The 15,824-nt window shown below is 36.4% G+C and overlaps 1 protein-coding gene and 1 long non-coding RNA gene across 12 annotated transcripts in view; one reads left to right on the forward strand and one right to left on the reverse strand.

The window, feature by feature from the left end:
* TMEM144 (transmembrane protein 144) overlaps positions 1-15,824 on the forward strand; it is a 72,473-nt gene that overhangs the window by 29,953 nt on the left and 26,696 nt on the right. For 9 of the 11 annotated variants that reach the window (XR_012006199.1, XR_012006190.1, XR_012006191.1 and 6 more), the window contains 7 exons: positions 242-323; positions 2,857-2,933; positions 5,030-5,148; positions 7,510-7,629; positions 8,768-8,865; positions 10,852-10,905; positions 15,182-15,511. Coding sequence is in view for 1 of the 11 variants with exons in the window: in XM_072773771.1 (XP_072629872.1) it covers positions 242-323; positions 2,857-2,933; positions 5,030-5,148; positions 7,510-7,629; positions 8,768-8,865; positions 10,852-10,905 (550 nt within the window). In the remaining 10 variants the exon portion in view is untranslated. The remainder of the gene's footprint in view (positions 1-241; positions 324-2,856; positions 2,934-5,029; positions 5,149-7,509; positions 7,630-8,767; positions 8,866-10,851; positions 10,906-15,181; positions 15,512-15,824) is intronic. The other 2 variants (XR_012006198.1, XM_072773771.1) reach the window with 1 other exon arrangement.
* On the reverse strand, positions 2,766-15,683 carry LOC140603147 (uncharacterized). Its single transcript, XR_012006204.1, has 3 exons — positions 15,611-15,683; positions 15,175-15,293; positions 2,766-3,134 (listed from the first exon to the last, which is right to left on the reverse strand). It is a non-coding gene; the product is annotated as an uncharacterized lncRNA (long non-coding RNA).

Genomic DNA, 15,824 nt, shown 5'->3' on the forward strand with positions numbered 1-15,824 from the left:
GAAGATCTGATTTGAGGGGAATTCTTGTGAGTTAGGCTTCTAACTCATTGCAGTTAAGGACAACAAGAGATGTCAAAGAGAAAGGCAATCCTAGAGAAATGTCAGGGCCCCTGAGGAGGCAGTGTGGAAGTAATCAATATACCAATGGGCTGGATTTAAGTCATGTTTTCTCATAAAATTCAAGCAGCTTAATATGAATCAGGGTTATGATAAACATCTCCAAAATTTCTTTTCCTTACAGTGCTTTCATATTTTTGTTCATCAAAAGTGAAATACCAAATAACACATGTTCGGTGGACACCACACCATTAATGACAGAGCATGTAAGTACAATATGAGAAACAATATGATTGGAAACATAAAATTAAAATAAAAGGAAAGTGCATAGATTTGAAACACAGATGAGAAGGTAGTTTTGTTTTTGTTTTTTTCATTTGGGGCCATTGAAAACATGTTTGCATATTTATTATAGTTAGATCTATATATCAACCAATCAAGATTGCCACAGGAAAACTTCTCAGCAAACTCAGAGGTCCATTTATGTATAAATGTATCTACAAGCTCTTATTTTGGAATGGCTTAAGATTTCTGGAATGGGAGGACCCTAAGTACTGAAGAGGAATATGAAAGCCCTTTTAGGAAGAGGGAGGAGGGAGGCCATAAGGTAGACCCAGGGAGAGCAATGGAGAATAGATCAGAGGCAGCCAATGAAAGAATAAATCCAGTCATATGAAAAGGAAGTCATATGAAAGGAAGAGTAGGACTTGATTTTCTTCCTTTTTCTCTTTTGTTACATCCTGTTCCACTCAAAGGTAAAGTCAAGAAATATGTAAAAAAGTTGCTGTTTGACCTTGAAGAACCTAAATTAGTCTGGAGTAGCAAATCTTGATTAAACAGAAACAACCCAAAAAAGAGATCTGACAAAGCATAAGGGCCAGTGGCTACATATACAAAAGTGATTTTGGGGCAAACTCCCATTACCATGAGTCCAGACTCAATCCTTCCTATTTCAAGTATCTCTTCTATCTGCTGTGGGTCCAGGGCTATCTAGCTGCCCTCAGAAACCAGTGTCCTATACCCCTCCAGAGTCATTGCCTCCCTGGAAGGTGCTGCCTCTACTCCTTACTTCAAAATTAACCTTTTCTTCTTCCTTCCCTCTTCACCTATCAAAACCATTATCGGGAGTGCCTAGGTGGCTCAGTGGTTGAGCACCTGTCTTTGGCTCAGGTGGTGATTCCAGGGTCCCGGGATCGAGTCCCACATTGGGCTCCCTGCATGGAGGGAGCCCTCTGCCCATGTCTCTGCCTCTCTCTCTCTCTCTCTCTGTCTCTGTCTCTCTCTTTCTCTCTCTGTCTCTCATGAATAAATAAGTAAAATCTAAAAAAAAAAAAAAGTCCTCAAATAAGATGACTGAAACCTTAAATTGACATGTTAGTTAATAATTAGCTTAAGTATAAGAGAAAAGAGATTTGTTAGCCCATAGATATCTCTAATCCAGAAAATGTTGCAGAGAGAATGGAGGAATTGGGATTGAGAGAATGTGTCCAAAATTCCTCATCTCCCCTAGGAAGTCAGATACCTCCTGACCAACCACCCTTTAAACCAAGGGAGAGAAAAAGAAAACTGCAACTCAGAAAAAGATACATAGTATCTTAGTAGTAGGTTAACTGCCTTAGATTTTTCTAGGCTAGGGGATCCCTGGGTGGCGCAGCGGTTTGGCGCCTGCCTTTGGCCCAGGGCGCGATCCTGGAGACCCGGGATCGAGTCCCACGTCGGGCTCCCGGTGCATGGAGCCTGCTTCTCCCTCTGCCTATGTCTCTGCCTCTCTCTCTCTCTGTGACTATCATAAATAAATAAAAATTAAAAAAAAAAAAGATTTTTCTAGGCGAGATGGAAGGATATGAGCAAACCAAGTGAAAAGTTACATAATCAGCATGGCTGGGTATTGTGCAACCATACACTATGAGCTCTTCATCATTGAAAGAAAGCAGTATTGCCAAACTTAACACATGACGAAGAATTCAAATCTAGTTTCTTATCTCTTACAAAGGCTTTAGGAATCACATTAAAGAAACTTCAGCTAAAAGGCAAAAATGATTAAAATTCAATATTAGAAATATTTTAAGTGTGCTTGTAATTTTTCCTTAGACTATTAACCTGAAAAAAGAATTTTGACTTTACATGAAACATGACTGGAAATGTTTTATTAACTAATTCAGTTTTTAAAAGTGAATAAAGGGCAGTCCAGGTGGCTCAGCGGTTTAGCGCCGCCTTCAGCCCAGGGTGTGATCCTGGAGACCCGGGATTGAGTCCTGCGTCGGGCTCCCTGCATGGAGCCTGCTTCTCCCTCTGCCTGTGTCTCTGCTTCTCTCTCCCTCTCTGTGTGTCTCTCATGAATAAATTTTTCAAAAAAAAATAATAAATTGCGTTTAAAAAATAATAATAAATTTTTAAAAAGTGAATAAAAAAGTACCTATCAATCGAAAGTATTCCATAGAAGAGTCTGAGTTTTCCTTGGTTCTAATTTTTTATAGATTATTAAAACATGCAGATTAAACACACGCATTGTTAACTTCTGTTACTTGTAAAGGGTGTATCAAAACAGCCATATATTAAACTGAAAAAATTTAGACAGAGAAGCTGCCCACAGCCAAACCATTCTGAATGAAAGAGGAAAAGAATCAGAAACATTTGAGTCTGGAGAGATGCACAGAATCAGAATGCATAGTGTCACATGCTCATATTTTTAAAGTATGTTTGAGAAAGAAGAGAAAAACACTGAAAATCTTCTTGCCACCAGTATGACTATCAATTGAATGCTGTTTTTGTTTTTGTTTGTGCCAATATTTTCAATAGGTGATCAACAGCAGTCAAGATCCCTGTCCTGATTATTCCTGGGTGGATAAACTTTCTAGAGCACAGCAGCGCACAGTGTAAGAAGAGGTTCTATTATTCTCTTTCATATTTAATTAAAGCAAGGATTATCAGAGTGAAGTGCTATTCATCTAAGTTCAAGAAGCAAATAGTATCATAAGCTTTGACTCCCGTAGTGCTGTGGTGGACAGATTTTCTTGTCCCCTGCTGAATTTTCAGTTTGAGAGGTCCTTGATATCAGTGTTTCTTTCAAGAAATTCCTAAGCAAAAAAAAAAAAAAGAATGAAAAAATAAACAGAAAAAGAAATTCCTAAGCCACTGCGGTATTTCTAGCCAATAAATAGCTTACGAAAGCAATCTCGCTTTGCAGTACTTTTGTGCCTAAAGTACAAGAGGTAATATAGGCCGGAGTATATAATGATCAACAGGCTCTCACCAATCACGATCAAATTAGACAACACACTCCTCTAATACTGCACTGCCCAGGACGCTTGTCCTCCGCTGGAAATCCCTACACTCAGGTGTTAGACAATTTTATAATCCCAAGATATTCATTTTCAAATATAGTAGACATTTTGGGTTCCTGTAATTATACCCCTCACTGTCATAAAGTGGGTCCCTATATCTTAGGGTTTCTTGTGGGATGGCTCAATAGCAGCCCCTATATCTTAGGGTTTACTGTGGGATGTTTTTGGATTAGCAGAGAAATATGAAAGCATGTAAGTGGATAGATAGCTTGAGTTTTACAGTTGATGACTGTTTCGGACTTTATGTGGTGACACACAAAAGCGCTTCAAGAATAGAAAGCATTTTCTCTGTTAGTATAGACATGAACCTCACAGTGGGAAAGAGCCTGTGCCTGGCGCATAATAAATGCTTGATAGATCTTTGAATGAAGGAAGGAACGAGCTCATGAACAAGCTTTGGAAGATAAATATGTTACTGTTTTTGCTTCAGAGTAAAACAGATCTCTCAAAACATTTTTTCACAAAGCTTCTCCCTTCTAAAGGAATTTTTGTTGGAAACAAAAAAAAAAGGCACTTTTGATTGTCTTATGATTAGCCAGACCTGGTCTTTTAGTCCTGTCTATGCCTGGGGCACCTCTTTCAGGACTGTGGAGTCCAGGCTTCCCCATGACACACGGATTTCCAGTGTGGATAGAGCTGATTGCCAGGTTGGCCTGTGAGTTTCTATTAAAATAGACTCTAAGAATTTGTTTTTAAGTTTGGAAAGGAATGTTTTTGTTCGTTTGTTTTTGCCTAACATTCTGTTTTATGCCATTGCCCTTTGTATTAAGTTAAAGGGACTGTTCCAAAATATTAATCATCTCGCAACAAAATTATCAGGAACACTTGCCTCATGCAAATGTGGCCCAAGACTGAGGAGGCGCCATGACTCCAGTGCTTAAGAAGAAGTATTCTGTTTTTATAACAAGAACTGTAATACCCAAATTATTTGATTAAATCAGCATTTCTTGACCATGCCCTCATCAGTGAAGGTATGGGCAAGTGCAGGGACATTCATTTAGTATTTTGTCTATCCTAGCCCTGTGCTGGATAAATTGAGTGTTTACAAAATAAGCCTGGGGATCCCTGGGTGGCTCAGCGGTTTAATGCCCGCCTTTGGCTCAGAGCGTGATCCTGGAGACCTGGGATCAAGTCCATGTCAGACTCCCTGCGTGGAGCCTGCTTCTGCCTGTGTCTCTGCCTCTCTCTCTCTGTGTGTCTCTTATGAATAAATAAATCTTTTTTTAAAAAAAATAAGCCTAGGGCATAGTATCAGTCTACAAATAGTTCATATTTAGACAGCCAAGTTTATTATGCAGACAGTATAATGATAGCATAGTCACGTCGATGCAGTGACAATTTATAATGATAATCCATCAGAACTTCTATGAATCGTATACTTCCAAAACCAGGCAGTGGGGGACAGAAGCTACACTTTAGGTCTTGATGTCTTTCTGACCCTGATGCTCTGACCCTGCAAGGTATTTCTTTGACTTTTGACAGTCACAGAGCTTGAAATAGATGTGTGATTTCTGCATAACTGCTTGTGATTTACACTTTGAAGCATGCTTTAGTTATGATTCCATTTGTGTGTTTGTCAGAAATATTGCTGTGGGCCAAGATTAATAGTAACGTATTTGTTTTTTAAGGGGCTGCAGTCTTGCAGTGATATCTGGAATACTCTATGGGTCTACGTTTGTGCCAATAATTTATATCAAGGACCACAGCAAAAGAAATGATAGTATATACGCAGGGGCAAGCCAATATGGTAAGGGTAAACCATTATTTTACTTTATAAATAAATTCAATACCTGTTTTTCTTAAGAATACAAAGAGAATGTGGTCCTAGTAAATCCTGGTGCATAGATTTGATCTTACTTTTTCACTGTAAGTGGTGAATTAGAAAACCACTGAAGACTAAAAGTAATAAAGGACTGTTTGAGTCATCTCACATGATCGGCAAAATACAAATATAATCAAGTTTATTCTAGTCAGGATTTATATCAACTACTTAGATCTTAACACTTGCTTCTTAGCTTTACAGTGAGATTCAGAGATTATTTTCCAGTTAGATAATCTCTGAGAAAATATATATTCTTCTGCTCTTTCAGGTAAACGTCAAAGTATAACTTTCCTAATGGTCAAAATATGGCCTAGTCAGAAGATATTATTTTTAAAACATAGAGAAGTGCATTGAAAGGCTCAACATAATGCTCCCAGATTACCTCAGTTTCTGGATGTAGAGTCTGTCTGGTGTAAACTCAACACCGTGTCCAAGAGCCTTGTACAGGCTCATCAGAAAATGAAAGAGGGTCTACTTCAGGGGTCCTATCATTTTGTTGAAGCATGGCTTCCACCCATGAACCCATAAAAGAATGAGATCATAGGCAATAAAGTTCTGAATTGGATGGTAGAGAAAATTAATGTGATCTGTGTTCAGATAAGGGTGAAATTTGGAAGGCAAAAGTTATGAGGGAGAGACTGATGACAAAACTGGGATTTGAAAGACTTTAATGGAATAGATAGACTGCATTGACACCATTGTTTCTTCCTTCCTTTTTATATTCAGTCCAATTAGCATTCAAACCTTTTACTAACTTCCGTCTTTTTTTAAAGATTTTCCGCAAATGCTTTGTGTGTTTTTATTATTTTCATTTGTAAAGGATAAAAATCAATAAAAATAGAATAACAGAGGACAAATTAAAAGAGAAAGAAAATCAAGAGTTAAAAAATAAAACAAAACCAGGAATGAGTCTAAAAACCATAACATATTTGTACACTTGCTAGAAATGAGCCATAAATTTGGCTCTAAGATTTCTTATAGACACAAGGGAAATCAAATCAGTCCCACAATTCAGTGAACGCAAGATAAAAAGAACTAATCATCCAGGAGCATGGTTGCTCTTGGTCCTGGGCCATAATAAATAATGTCCTCTTTACTTAATAATGTCCTCTTTACATAATACATAGTCATTTTTTAGGGACCTTTCTTATGACAATGTTAATGTCATCTAATAGGAACACACTTCATTCCAATTTATTAAAAAATAGTTCCAGGGAGGTACAATTTTTTATTTCATTTATTCAACAAACACATAAGTATCACATGTACTGTGCTAAACACTATTCTAAGCACGTGACAATAATAATTCACTTGACCCTTATAGTAACCTTATTGGTTAGATACCGTTATTATTCTTGTTTTACAATTAAGAAAATTAAGACAGTGAGAGATTAGGTAATTTGCCCAGGTCTCAAAGTTAGCAAGTAGTGGATTGTAGATCTCTCCCAGGTGATCTGTGCTTTTTTTAACTATGTTATGCTGCTCCTTGTGGTAGTCCATAGATATGTTGTTCTTACCTGATCCAGAAAGAGGGTTTAAGATTTTAGAAGAAAAGGCACACTCTTTGACCTTTGAGCTTTTTTCGTTAAATATGACCCCTCATCTTTGTCAAAACCTTAGTTGGTAGAAACATTAAATCCAATGTGACCTTCCCAGCCAAGAACCTGTAATAGACCCATTTGTCTGACTAAAATACAATCTGTTTAAACAGTTGGCGTAGTTGGGGTTTCTCGGATTTGGACCACCATCATGTGTCATTAACACTCGCATGTAATAAGGCTTAGAGTAAATAATTAAATAAAACCCTCTTTGGTAGAACTTCCTGATTATCTTTCCATATAGCTGTCATCTGCAACAGACACACTGGTCTCCAGATCAGTCACCATATAAAATTAGTACTCCCCAATATTCTTCACAATGCCCCCCCCCACTACAGTCTACCTGGAGATTTGCTACAATTGCCATTTGTAAAATTAAGTCGAAACCTATTCTAAAAAGAAGGTCGTATTCACGTAATGTTTATAGTTTCTTATTTACCTTTCCAATCATAAATCCGCGTTTTAGATCTGATTGTAGTGACTAATTTACTCTTAATGTTTCTAAGTTTTAAATATGTTCATTAAAACTCTATGTACAGCATGTAGAAAGCCAGGATGATAAAATATAATTAATGGTTCCTTTACTTTTAAGGTTAATTTTGGTGAGTTTGCTTTATTTTTAGAACTCTAAATATATTTGAAATGAATGAAAGGATACATTTGAGAGTTTTATGATCTGCATTTTCAGATTTAGACTACGTTTTTGCACACTTCAGTGGCATCTTTTTTACAAGCACAGTCTACTTTCTGGCCTACTGTATAGCCATGAAAAATAACTTTAAGCTATATCCTAAAGCAGTCCTGCCAGGTAAGAATATTTACTACAAAAAATATTTTTACTCTATGAAAGTCTTCTCTACTCACTTAGCTTGAGTAATCGTCTTCTGGAAATCAAGCCATCCCTGTGTGTGTGTGTATCTATGTATATGTTCATTCCCTAATTGCTTTGGCCCTACTCACCAGTAAATATAAAAGATTTAAAAACCATGAAACTGGGTGTGAAATGACAGTCATTACAGAACCTGAAACTTGAACAGTGAATCTAAGATGATTTCCTGTGCCAAAATACCTTGAGTATTGACCTATACAAAGAATGCTTATTAAAAGTCAGTGTCATGTGACTATTTTTTCTTTAAAAAAATGGTATGAACAAAGAGAACTTTGTAGTCACTTGGGTAAACAAACATTTTCTCTGAAAAATAAGAAATTGTTTTAGATATTGAAAAGGGCATATGATAAATGCACATACTTTGGACTTAATTCATTCAGCGCTGGTGGTAAAAAAAAAAATATGCCTATAATTCCTCATTTACTTAGAAGTTTGCCATAATGCAATTTAGAATATAAGTCCACAAGTAAAAAACTTTTAAGAACAAAATAAAGCATATGTCAGAGATTCATTTTGTTTACCTGATTCATTTAAGTCAAAGTACGCCACTATATGGTGTAGTATACAACTATACCATTATAAAAAATAAAAGATAGGATATTTATTGAACACCCAACTAAAGTATCCTAAAATTTTTATCTGGTATTTTCGTTCAAATTCTAGGAGCTTCCCCCCCCCCCACCACTTTAGCTATAAGATCATTCTGAACTTCACATTTTATGTTGAGAGTTGAAAGTAAATGGTGTTTGCAGAGCATGCTCAGATCCAGTATCTTCCTTAGGTCCCTCTCCACTACCCAATCTTTACATCAACTACAACTTTGGGTATTTTATTTAATGTCAATAAAGTGAAAAGATTGATAGTTATACCCACAGCAGTCATGAACCAGAAAAAAAAAATGATTTGGTTTCCAAAATGACCATAAAATCATGTTGGCCAAAAATGTCTATAGGAATGCATTGATACGAGCACTTTCATATTCCCACCATATTGAAGGCAAGGACTTTTCAGGAAAGGAACGTGGCTTTTAAGTGTGTGCTGTTTGCATGTGTTTCAGGATTCCTGTCAGGAGTTCTTTGGGCAATAGCCACCTGCTGTTGGCTCATAGCTAACCACTCTCTCAGCGCTGTGGTCAGTTTTCCAATAGTCACTGCGGTAAGTAGCTGAATGTTTTTTCCAAATTTTTGTTTTGCAAATGCAAATCTGATCTTTCTGAAGCATACCTAGTGAATCATTGAGGACTTCAATTTTTTGGAGTTCAATTTTTTAGGAGTACAGTTTGTAGAACAGATTCATGTACACTCTCCAACACCCCCTCACCTCCGTCCCTGATTGCTAAGGGAACACTGATTGCTACCCTCATTCTAGCAGGTTTGTTCATTTTAGATATCCTTGTAGTCTTTGGTAGTTTTACCTAATGTCATTTTGGATACATTATAATTTACTGTTTATAACAATACTTATCTCTGTATAACAGTTTATCAGTTAAAAATGCTTTTGTGTATATTTTGACACTTGAATCTCATGATAACCTCGAGAGACAAGAAGTATTTCAGAAAAGGTGCCCCTTGGAAAAAAAAAAAAAAGAAAAGAAAAGGTGCCCCTTTTCTTTTCTTTCTCTTTTTTCTTTTTCTTTCTTTGCAATAACCCATAGACCATGTCCAAACAAATATTTAGGAAATCATCAGCCAAAGACCCTCAAAGGACAGTGATACCTTTTGGCATTGTCTTCTATCGTGTTCTCCGAAGGGAAAAAAATTTCCGGATTAGAGAGGATAAAATTCTTGAGCAATTGGCCTGATAACATTAATATTACGTCCCCTGTTCTATTGTTTCCTCCCATCCTGCCCAAGTCACTATGGAACTGCCTAAAGGACCCAGATGCTTCTTGTTTGGTTTGGATTTTGAGGCTTAGGACCTTACGTCATTGATAAAAGACAGTTCCTTTGACCTATTTCTCTGACTCTTTTGATGTTGAATTTTCCAGACGCTGATAAACAGGGTAACGTATTTTTATTGCTTCGCTTACATGCCTGGAGTGGAGTCAAACTTTGTTAACCCAATCGTGTAGACAGTTGGAGTAGTGGAGGGAAGAAAAATGTTGGAATTGTTTATGAGAAACTCTTGCAGAGTTTGTGCAGGGATTGAAAAGGAATCGTAAAAATGCTGATACAATACACTTTCTCCACAAAGACCACAATTAATCCAAATTCCATTTTTTCTTTCTCAGTTTAAAAAAGTTAATAAACTTGAATAGCTTTGTTTCAAACTGCAGAATCATCCTTTCTTCCCACCTCATTTCTTCTCATTTCCCTTTCCTAGATTATTTCATTCCTGTCTGAATAAACCTATTGCTTATTTTCCTCACATGGCTTTTCTGACTTCCCATAATACTGTCTTTAGATCCATTGGAGTGTAACTTTAGACATAGTTCATCACTGTGCAATAGTATCAGTTTAAGAATTTTTTTAAAGTTCATTATTCACTGGATCCGAAAGAACATACTGCAGTTTCTTCAGTTATAAGATGGCTTCATGCCAAAAAGAGTTATAAATTACTCCTACACTTTCAAGGCACCTGGGTTGCTCAATCAGCTCAGCATCTGCCTTCAGCTCAGGTCATGATCCCAGGGTCCTAGGATAGAGCCCCGAATCCAGCTCCCCACTCAGTGGGGACCTGCTTCTCCCTCTCCCTCATCACCTTCTTCTGCTTGTGCTCTCTCTCTCTCAAATAAATAAATAAAATCTTTTTTTTAAGTTATTCCTAGACTTTCTCCTGTTAATCCCATTTTTGTGTCCTTAGTTCATTAGAAAACATAAGCCATTTGCTTATTAAAATAGTTTATTATTAGTAAATAAACTAATTAGTAAAATAGATCACATAATAGTATAGCATCATCAATGTAATAAATATGAAAATCATAAAGAAACAAAATATCTTCATTTTTTACCTAATGTTACTTTAGTTTAATGTTAAGGTTGAGATTATGAATAGTTTTCCCTGACAATATGGTTATACTCTTTTTACAGTAAAAAGTTATTCAATTAAAGTATGAGGTCAGCTCCCCAGTTTACTGTATTTATGTAGAGTATAAGTCACAGAAAAATAACCAATTTAATTGAAGTTTTTCTTTTTGTTAAGGGTCCAGGATTTATAGCTGCAATGTGGGGTGTCTTCATGTTTAAGGAAATAAAGGTATGTACAAGAAGGACAAATTTAGAAAACAGGTGTAGAGCCACGTAAGAAAGGTATTTAATACTGTATTTGTGTTATTTTCTGAAAACTGTATGTGATCCCTAAGCCCAGGGCAGAAAACATATGAATGGATTTGACAAATCAGATGTTCCAAATGTTATCATCCCTAACAAGGAAAGAAAATACTGAAGATATGATCAATATTATGAAACATGTTTCTCTCCACCCCAGCCCCCAGTGGGAAAATGCTTTAGTTGACTTTAGTTTCTTTCCCTTAAGAGGTTTTGGTTACATAATCCAATAAAATATGATGGGGGAGATTTTATTTGATGTAAAATATTATAGATAAACAGGATGAAATACTTTTTATCCTAAAGATTTAAATATCCCTGAGGCAAATGGAATTTGTGAATGGATTTTTCTGTTGGTTCTCATGCCTCCCAAAGGCCCCTATATAAAACCAGCAACTTTATAGGAAATTAATATGGTAGCAGGTGACTAGGACCACTTCTCTTTCAAGTGTAAATGATGGTGATTTAAAACTGCATTTATTAAATAGCTGTAGGATGTGTGTGTGTGTGTGTCTTCATTAAAAAGTATTTTAGGAGCACCTGACTGGCTCAGTCGGTGGAGCTTAGGACTCTTGACCTCGGGGTTATGAGTTCTAGCCCCACATTGGGTATAGAGATTGCTTAAAAACAAAATATTTCCCAAAAAAATCTTTATTTTAGAATTTTCCCCACTTATTTTTATTTGAGGAATATATGTAAATAGTATTTTGTAATAGGTTTTACTAAAAATATATATAAATCAGAGATATTTTGTCAAGGTATCATAGACATAATATTTTCTGCCTTCATTCATATGCATCTGTAACAACAAATAATCCCTGGTTCTAAAAAAAATCTGATGTTCCTAATCTCTGGGAACCAAAAATCTGATGTTCCTAATCTCTGGGATAATCCTTAAAATTATTATTCAATTTTATATTTAAAATATCATTTCATTTATTCTGAGTGAAATGTTTTGATTCAGAAAGCTTTAATTTGATAAGATTCTCAAATTTTAAAAAATAATGAATTTGTTTAGGAGTAATATGCCAGGATCTCAATTTTTGTATTTTTTAAAGTACACAAGGCAACTTAAAACATCTATAAACCCATAAATTACTTCCATACACATTTCTCATTTATTTTACTTAGGGTAGCTTTCCACAAAAAATAATTCTGTGTCCAAAACATGCCATAATTTCATTGTAAATATTTCATTCACCTCCCAAAGGATAAATGATCACTATTTAGGAATTGGGTATTTATTATCCAGTATAACATCCTGAAGTCCTAGAAAATCACAAGTGAGCATAGCTTATTTGCAATTTTAGGTAAAAAGAAGCACAAACGAAGAATGGATTTAATATAAAGGATTTGAAAATATTTTAGTCACTACTACTGTAATAATGATACGGACTTAGAAATCCTCTTCCCTAGTTACAAGAACTTGAGAGAGAGAACCCCTGGCCATTGAGCTTAGTGTTAATTCCTGAGTCCTCTAAAAAAGACACTAAAAGACATTGAAAGAAAGCTTTTTTTAAAGATAGACTTTTTAAAAGATAACTCAGACCAAACAGAGAAGAATGAAGAATTTTTTTCTTGATTTTTTTATTTATCTATTCATAGAGACACAGAGAGAGAGAGAGGCAGAGACACAGGCAGAGGGAGAAGCAGGCTCCATGCAGAGAGCCTGACCTGGGACTCCATCCAGGGTCTCCAGGATCACGCCCTAGGCTGCAGGTGGCGCTAAACCGCTGTGCCACCGGGGCTGCCTGAGAAGAATTTTTTTTAATGATAAGCCATGACCAAGGAGGGCTTAATTCTGGAGTACAAGGATAGTTCACAATATGAAAATTGATCAGTGTAATATAATATTAAGTAAACAGAGAAAAACTATGTGATAATATATATTCAAAAAATGTGCTGAAACTAAAAACCAGTTTTTAATTAAGAAAAAAACCTCTTAGAAGTGCTACAAATAGGAGAAAGCTGTCAAAAAACAAGAGCAAACACATAGCTAAGGTGAAACATGAAGGTTCTAAACTACATCTCAATAAAGCTGAGAAAAGAAGTTCTCTGTAAGTTGAAAATCAAAGATATCTCCATCACTGTTATTATTCAGTGTTTTCTGGACATCCTAGCCAGTATGGTAAAATAAAATTAAGAAAGAAGGGGAAATAGATGTAGGAAAGAAAATGAAAAAAATGTCATTTGCATGTAACATCTTCTTTAAAGTGAAGTTTTATCTGAAATTCTGAAAATGAGTCCTAAAGTTTGGCCAAGTACATATGTAAAAATGAAGAGACTGAGGACCAAGCTAAAAGCAAAGAGTGACTTTTATTGACATTCTGGGCTTAAAGAAAAAAACAAACAAACAAAAAAACAAAAAAAAAAAACCCACAAACTTACAAATCTGTCTACAAATAAAAGTTAAGTGTCCAAAAAAAAAAAAAGTTAAGTGTCCAGTAAGACTTATCATTCAGTGCAGGTACCTAATTGCCTCTTAACAGGTGGCTTAAAGGCGAGTTTTAAATACTTTACATGCCAACTAGTTTAAGAAAGAGCTATCAACTAAACACTGAAACCAAAATCCCAGAAGAATTTTTGAAAATAATTTTTCTTAGAAACAAGATAAAACCCTAGAGGAAAACAAAAACAAAACATGTATCTTTATGACTTTTAGATCCTATCAGTTACATCTTGAAGCATCTTGAAGACACATATTTGAAAGTCTGCAACCTACAGCAGTTAAGAACTTAATCTGAGATCCAAGCATTTTTTGTGTAAAGAGTTTGATGATTTCATCGAGTCTTAATGCCATCAGGGCACCACCAGTTGGAGGCTTTCCATTTCCAATGTTCTTTCATATCTGATATCTATTCGTCTTTGGAAAGTTTGTTTTAGAATTTTACTTTAGCTATTTTAAGCTAGACATACATTATTATTTTTAGAAACACGCCTTAGTCACAATGTCTACAGAAACACCAATGCAGGGAATTACTACCACGACAATTTATAGGGCGGTAGCTACTCCCAGATAAAGAATGAGATGATCTGCTATCTTAATAGCTGCTTCAGAAATCCGAGTTAAAAACTTTTCACTTTGGGGAGAATGTTATCATGAACTTTCTAAGCATTAATATTCACATTTGACAAAGGGAAACTGTTGCTACTGCCCAAATATCATTGGTCTTTGTCCTTGTGAGACTAGGCAGGTTCTTAACCCCCTCTAAACCTAGGAGGCAGACAGATTCTTAACCTTAAAGGGGAAAAATATTTTACTCTCTGAGGACGTTATTCTTATCTACATAGACAATAAAGGAGTGGGGTCAGCAAAGTATTCACACAATCGGGTTGTAAAGTGCTGATAACTGAGTACCCATATGATGTTTTTTTCTTATTTAAGTAATTGTATCAATTGTCTAATTCACAAAGGACATTTAGAAATCACCTGATTGTTATTCATTGAGCAACTATTTGAGTGCCTTCTCTCCATCAGGGCTGGTATCTGCAGTCTTTAGAACTGATAATATGTCAGAGAACCTTAAAGCCTTAGCAGGAGTGTGTGTGTGTGTGTGTGTGTGTGTGTGTGTGTGTGTGTGTGTGTAAAAGCTGTTCTGTGCTTGGCGAGGCTTTGTGGTGCTGTCTTTCGTCTGTGGAACTTGTGTTAGAGTGACTTCTGGTAGTATTCATACTCACAGTGAATCAGAAATTTCAGTTGGCTCCAACCCAACTTACAAACAACCTCCCTCTCTGGTCATCAAATAGAGATCATTCAATCCATTCTATCCCAATTCTTTATGAAATTGAGGAAAGAAGATATATGCCTTTTGGAATTTTGGCTGTGTGTTAATTGGCATTAATCTTAAGAGCTGATATTATATGATCTGTCAGGAGATCTCAATGTAGTTTTAGAATTTATATCTCAAGTTAGGGAGATGCTGGCCGGTTAGGCAACTCCGGATTTCTGCTCAGATCATGATCTCAGGGTCGTGAGCTGGAGCCTGGCAGTTGTGCTCCATCTTTTTGAGATTTTCTCTTTCCCTCTGTCCCTCCCCTCCAAAATAAATAAATAAATCTTTTTTTAAAAAGTTATTTCTTTGTTACCCAAAGATGGACTGGCTTCATTGGGAACTGGTTGTCAGTGTTTCCCATCTTTAAGACCAGTACACCTACCCATGGCCGGGCAAGACAAACTTAGTCTCTGTTTCTTCCTCACCATTCAGATCCATCTCTGTCTCTCCATCTGCACCTCATCATCTGTGCCCAGGAAGACTGTAGTCGCCTCCTTAATCATCTCCTCGCATCCATTCTGGACCCCTCCAATCTGTTCACCATCTGCAAAAAAAAAAAAAGTGTGGGCTTTATGAAATGTGAATCCCATCTTTTCACCACATCCAGCAGCCTGTTTCCTTAAAGTCTTCCCATTCTTCTTCGGAAAAATAAAACCCCACAGTGTCCGTGGCCTATGAGATCCCCGTAAACTCGGGCCATAGCTGGTTTTGCTCCACTTAACTCTCGATGCTGTGGTCACACTGACTTCCTTTCCATCCCTGGCAAGTATCACACTTTTCTATTACAACAGAGCTTTGCACACAAAATTCCTTCTACCTGGAATGCCTACCTGTTTCCCTGCCCAATTAATTGGTACTTACAGTTTGAAGCTTAATTTCTCACCCTCCAAACCAGCCTCACTAAGATTCCTTTGTAACACACCCCAGAAACAATCATGGTCGTTTACTCATTAACACCCCTCTCGCTTTGTAACATTCTTTTCTGTGATTATTAACTTCTGTCTCCCATATTATACATTTATCTGAATAAGCACGCATTTTGCTCACCATTCTAACCCCAGCACATGTTGATGCA

This window comes from Canis lupus, chromosome 13 (genome assembly GCF_048164855.1).
Source record: "Canis lupus baileyi chromosome 13, mCanLup2.hap1, whole genome shotgun sequence".
Lineage (NCBI taxonomy): Eukaryota > Metazoa > Chordata > Mammalia > Carnivora > Canidae > Canis > Canis lupus.